The sequence below is a fragment of the Heterodontus francisci genome, chromosome 37, assembly GCF_036365525.1.
Source record: "Heterodontus francisci isolate sHetFra1 chromosome 37, sHetFra1.hap1, whole genome shotgun sequence".
In the NCBI taxonomy this organism is placed as follows: Eukaryota; Metazoa; Chordata; class Chondrichthyes; order Heterodontiformes; family Heterodontidae; genus Heterodontus; species Heterodontus francisci.
In genome coordinates, this window is record NC_090407.1 from 30,101,591 (window position 1) to 30,107,590 (window position 6,000).

General features: G+C 43.6%; 1 protein-coding gene across 2 annotated transcripts in view; it reads left to right on the top strand.

Annotated features, from left to right (window-relative positions):
* The window catches only part of trim62.1 (tripartite motif containing 62, tandem duplicate 1), an 82,541-nt gene extending 77,086 nt beyond the window's left edge, over positions 1–5,455 (top strand). For both annotated transcript variants that reach the window (XM_068017468.1, XM_068017467.1), the window contains exon 5: positions 2,455–5,455. In XM_068017468.1, coding sequence (XP_067873569.1) covers positions 2,455–3,005 — 551 coding nt within the window. In that variant the 3' untranslated portion in view covers positions 3,006–5,455. The remainder of the gene's footprint in view (positions 1–2,454) is intronic.
* The last annotated feature ends 545 nt before the right edge of the window (positions 5,456–6,000 follow it).

Consider the following 6,000-nt stretch of genomic DNA (forward strand, 5'->3'; position numbering starts at 1 on the left):
TTTTTGTTTTATATCTGCTTTAAGTTTGCCAATACCGAGAGATCCGTGCGTTATGATTTAAGATTTATCCATCACTAAACACAATCCTTTTCAAACGTCCAGGACCACAAAATACAAACAGGACATATCAGTGAATGTGAGCTCTTGGCCCAATTAAGGCTGAATAAGTGGGGTTTCTAGGGCCTTCGTGACAGGACTAAGAAGCTGCTTGTAACCCTGTTGTATAATAATGGATGTAATGAAAATTATGATGAAGCGCCATCTTGTGGTGGCATTGCTGTTCAGCAGGTCAGATGCCCACAGGAATGACTGAGTTGCAGCTCCCCCCTAGTGATAAATGTGTGTGTGTGTGTGTGTGTGTGTGCTTTCAACTATAGCTTGTTTGATTGGTCAGGATTTTATGCTAAGAGTAGCAATGGGGCTATCAGCACTCACCTTTAAGGAGTAAATCACAATATCCTGAATTTGCACATATGCAGCTAAATGTGGAAATCAGAAAGTTGCTGTCCTTAACTGCCTCACTCGGAGGAGCTTTGTACTAACAGTATCTCACTGAGATACTCGGCAATCACATACATGAAGGGAGTGACTTCATGGTACATACCCAGTCGATACCCACTAACCATGCCGCAAAAAGTTTTTGCCTTGTCCATTTAAGTGCAAGTGACATTTTAATGGTGTATTAAGTCTTAATTCCTGCCAAAAAAAGCCTCTCTGATACTGATTTTTTTTAAATCCGTGTAGAGACTCATTCCTTCAGAACTTAATTATTGTTGGAGATTTTTTAAAAAAGTGTTACTTTTTCTTTGTCTCTTATCTCTCTTAATCCCATCTTTTCCCCCCTCTCTATTTCACTTTCTGTGTATGATTTTACATTCAATTAAATATTCTAATGGACACTTCCTGGTTTAGACTCCACATGTCTCAGTAAGGATTCTTCAGTCTGATTGGTTGAGAAGACACGCTGTTGCTTGCCCTGTTCACACAGGTCCCAGATCCTCTGTAAAGGGCACTGTGCTGTTTTGATTGTCTAATTATTGCAAATTGCAGTGCAATAGCCCACAGAAAATATGTGGGTAAGTGTAATGAATGGCAGGCGCCATTCATTCACCACTGATTGAAAAATCTGGGCCAACGTGAGTTTCAAGATTGTTAAATATTGATCATGGTCACATTGTGACTTCCCTATATCCAGGCCAGCATTGTGAGCAAGCACTCTGCCAGGTTGGCACTTAGCTAAATAGGGAGGGAGAGGCACAACAGCCCACCGTCTGGCACCTCAGAATTGCATTGGCAGAATATTGTTGGTCCTTGGGTGTGAATGCTGCTTGTCTGGGGAGATTGAACCTGGGGAAAATGGGGAAAAAACATTTATTTGAGACGTCTTGAAAGATTAAAGGGACAGAGGTTAAAAGTGATGAAAGCAGAATTTAGGACAGATGTCAGGGCAAACTTCATCATGCAGAGTGATTCGTAACTGGGATGGTCTTCCAGGTAGATTAGTAAACTCATTCAATAGTCAGTTAAAATGATGTCTTTTGTTGGCATGAATGATCTCAGTGGCTTTTCTCCACTGTATCCATCTTGTGAAAGAAGTGAGTGTTGGCTCTTTCAATGGTTTGGAAGGTAAATGGACGATCCAGTGTGAACTCAGTCTCAGACTTGGCGGGAGGTAGGGTGCAGGCCAAGATTAATCTCCATACCAAGTCAGCTGCAATGGTGGCAAAGAGTTAGCCTTACTGTCTCTGGCCTAGGAAGAGGAAAAATCTTCCAGGGTAAATGCACCAACTTGGTGTGGACTGATCACTTTCCACTGCTGGAAAATGCTGATACATTGGTTGTTGAATGTGGTTGGTTTGGACTTTACTGTTCAAACATGGGAGGCGTAACAGTCTGTAAGCTCACATGTGGAAAGCAGTCAATGGAGAGAAACTAGCAGCTGTAGAGTTGAATCCCAACAAAATACTGACCGTCAGCCATGGCTCAGTAGTAGCACCTTCGCCTCTGAGTCAGAAGGTTGTAGGTCCAAGTTCCACTTTAGAGACTGGAGCACATATTCGAGGCTGATGCTCCAGTGCAGTACTGAGGGAGTGCTACACTGACAAAGGGCTGGGTAATATCTAACCCTCAACCTACATCATTTGAAAAACAACAGATGATCTGGTCATTATCGCATTGCTGTTTGTGGGAGCTTGCTGTGCTCAAATTGGCTGCTACATTTCCTATATTACAGCAGTGACTACACTTCAGAAGTACTTAATTGGCTGAAAAACTGAGGATGTTGTGAAAGGTGCTATATAAATGCAAGTTCTTTTTTTCTTTGAAGAAAAGAAAGAAAAAAACGGTGACAAATATTTACCAGTATATACATGTCAATTCCCAAAATCCAATGATTTTGTAATTAGCGTGTACCATTTTGAAAGGATGATCATGATTTTAATTCTCTTTCCTCAGTCCCAGCAGCGCTGACATTGGATCCTATAACGGCTCATCAACGCCTCATCCTCTCCGATGACTGCACCATCGTGGCTTATGGTAACCTCCACCCACAGCCTTTGCAAGACTCTCCGAAGCGCTTTGACGTGGAAGTGTCTGTCTTGGGGTCAGACGGCTTCGACAATGGCGTCCACTACTGGGAGGTGATGGTGTCTGAGAAAACACAGTGGATGATCGGTGTGGCACTGGAGTCTGTAAACCGGAAAGGAAGCATCCAGATCCAACCTTCAAGAGGCTTCCATTGCATTGTAATGCACGATGGGAACCAGTACAGCGCCTGCACTGAGCCCTGGACCCGGCTGAACGTCAAGTCCAAGCTGGAGAAGGTCGGCGTGTATTTTGACTACGATAAAGGCCTCCTGACCTTCTACAATGCCGACGACATGTCCTGGCTTTACACCTTCCGGGAGAAGTTCACTGGGAAATTTTTCCCATACTTTAGTCCTGGGCAGAGCCATGCCAATGGGAAAAACGTTCAGCCGTTGAGAATCAACACCGTCCGGATCTAAAAATATGGGGAAATTTGCTGGGATAGAATCAGAGCTCCCTTTTTGATTGTTTCACACTCCCACCCAACCCCTGCTACTTATGTTCATTTACGATTGAGGCCATCACTTGTCTTCCCAGCCCTCTGGTCTTCAGGTGGGTAACCTGCTGACAGTGTCTTTGTCTGTGCCATTCACAAGTGGCCCTCCTGGGAAGTGCATCATAATAGGCCTGTGGGGCCTCTTCTTCCATTTTGTTTTCCCTTTTCTTCCCACCTTATTTGGGAATACCAATCCTTGACTCTGTCTCTCTGCTTCCCCACAATGACAAGGTGGCAATCAGGAACTTCGTGGTATGGGCAAAAGTGCCCATCTCTCTCCACTGCATTGTACCACCTCATTGGTTTTATATTTCAGTCGTTATATATTTTTTTCTCTCTTTATCCTGCCCCATTCCCATTTGGCACAGTGCCTGAAACTTGACACATCTCGACTTGACTTAACCCAGTCACCAGCATGAGGTTAAACATTGAAGGTTTATGCAGAAAGCGCTGCAGAATTCTGTTGCATGCCTGTTCTGTGTGCCTTTGTGCTTTTCTTTTCAGATCAGCCGTCTACAATTCCCGCCCAGGAGGGTGGGTCAGTGAGAGCCTGAAACTGACACAAATTGATGTGAATGAGATCTGACGTGAGACGGACTCCAAACCGGCTTGAGAATTTTTAGACGAACTGCAAAATAACTGTTGGCAACCGACAACCTGAGATGTCTTAAAGACCCTTTCACAATAACCAGCGCGCTTTGGTATTGGGGGTGCATGTACATTGATCGATGATTTCGGACTCCTTTTTCATTTTATGTTGCTTTGAGATTTTTTTTTTAATGTGGATTTTGTTTGATGAATGAAGCAGTGGAGGAATGGGACCACACCTGCGTAGTCATGGATGCCAGGCACATGTGCGAATTGGCTTTGGGACACTGTGCTTTACTTCTGTCGGTGTGTCTTTAATGAAACTCAAATTATTTATGAATGTTTTATTTTGGTTAGGGATTGGGTGGTGTACGCAGACCGTTCTTATCTTTCAGGAATCATTTATACTGCAGTTTTAACGCTGATGTGATGCAGTTTTCCTGAGGTGGAAGAACTGCTTGGCTTTGGAGTCAGATTGGGCCCTGACTCTGGATTTTCACTACAATCTTTGTCTAACTTCTGCTGCAGGTCAATGTTAAGTTATAGCGTACATGCACCCCGAGACCAGGGTTTAAATTCAATCCAGACTTTGATGGGAGGAAAGTCTTTTCTCCCTGCTGGTCATTTTGGGCAGTCTTCAATTGGATGTGGTCAAAAACATGAAACTGTTCAAAACTGGCATGAAATTGGAATCCTTGTGGAAAGGGCTTCCAGGAAATGGAAAGTCACACAAATATAGCAGGGGTGCTCGTCTGAAGTTGGGGCAGAGCTGAGGTACCTTCAGCATGTGCAGTCCCTAATGTGGGAGTACAGAAAGTGCTTTGCCCCCTCTCTCCCTCCCCCCCACATCCCGCCACCCACAGCACTAACATCATTCACCATAAGCATTTTTAAAAAAGTGGTGGATGTATTGCTATTGGTTTGGGAGATTGTGTACAGTGGGGGGTTTGCGAAGTTAGGATAGCACAAGACTCCCTAGCTAGCTCCCTACATGAAATATCTGCAGTGCAAGTGAATCCTTTCAGTCCTAGTATAGGCTTTTTTGGACAAGCTATTTTTCTGCATGGAATCTTCCATTTCTTGACATTGGGCATTTTATGCTTTGGGAGGAGTTCTCTATACTGTACATTCAAAAGAAGCAACATTTAACTCCACTTTCTTCACCCCCCAACATCAATTCTTTCTCTCCTGTAGGGGCTGAATCCAAGCCAGGTACAGTTCCATAGGCTCGAGGCACAATCCTGTCCCTGGTGGCACATTTCACATGTGAGCTCTGGCTGTGAGTATTAGACTGTTTGACTGCAGAAGCCTTCACAGTCTACCCTGTTCCTGTCCATATGCAACATTGCAGCAGAGATTGTTGGATAGTAACATGATGCAAGGACCCTGGTTGGTTTCCTTTGGTTTTCTGCTCCCTAACCCTGAAACAGTGAAGCCCGTCATAGTAAAACCCCAGCTCAACATGATGTGATATTAGATCCGAGACCTTTCTGGCCTGCGTGGTTCAGCCACTTATTGGATAAACTGACTGAACTGCTGAGGGAAGCTCGCTGCCAAGGTTTTCCGATTTAGCAGTTTGACTCGTTCCAGTAACCTGGGGCTACTGTGAGTTATTAGGCCCATCAGTCGCCTTCTTCACTTTTTCTCTTATTTATTTTTAGAAGGCATAATTATTCATTTTATTTCTTTGACTTGTGTGTGCTGGCTCAAAGTAAGCCAGAACTTAAACGATGGCTGCTATGTGATATTAAATTGATTTTTTTCTGGAGTTATAATTAATTTAAATACTATTGTTAAGCCTTGTGGTTGTGTCTGATAATTCTTCCTCCACCCACCTCACCAAAAAAATATTAGTTCTGGCATGCTGCAGTTTGTGTGTGATGCGAGTCCCCTGCTAGGTGCAGGCAGTGCTTCATGTTCTCTTTGTCGATATAGAGACTGTAATCACCTGTGCTACATAAAGACAGCAGAATCAAACTCAGTGGAAGAGGAGCGGCTGGAGATGCAGTTCATGTGTCAAATCCTTTTAAGCGTTACACTTTGAGGACAATTCAGGACCATTAATCTGAAGTATTTTATTTGTTCCTCACCAAAGCTATTTCGCTGATGCAATGTGGAATTTTCTGCTGATGGACATTTGCTAAGTTAGAGCTGACAAAGCATGAATCGTTGCTGAATTCACCCCATTTTCTTTGTTTGGACTGCAGCTCAGGGAAAAAAAAAAACTTGAGAATCTGAGAGCCTCTCTATCGTGGATTTTGACCACTTTCTGTCGTTTACCTTAAAGTCCACTGGCCTGCTAATCAATTTTGAAAATTGGTCACCTTTGT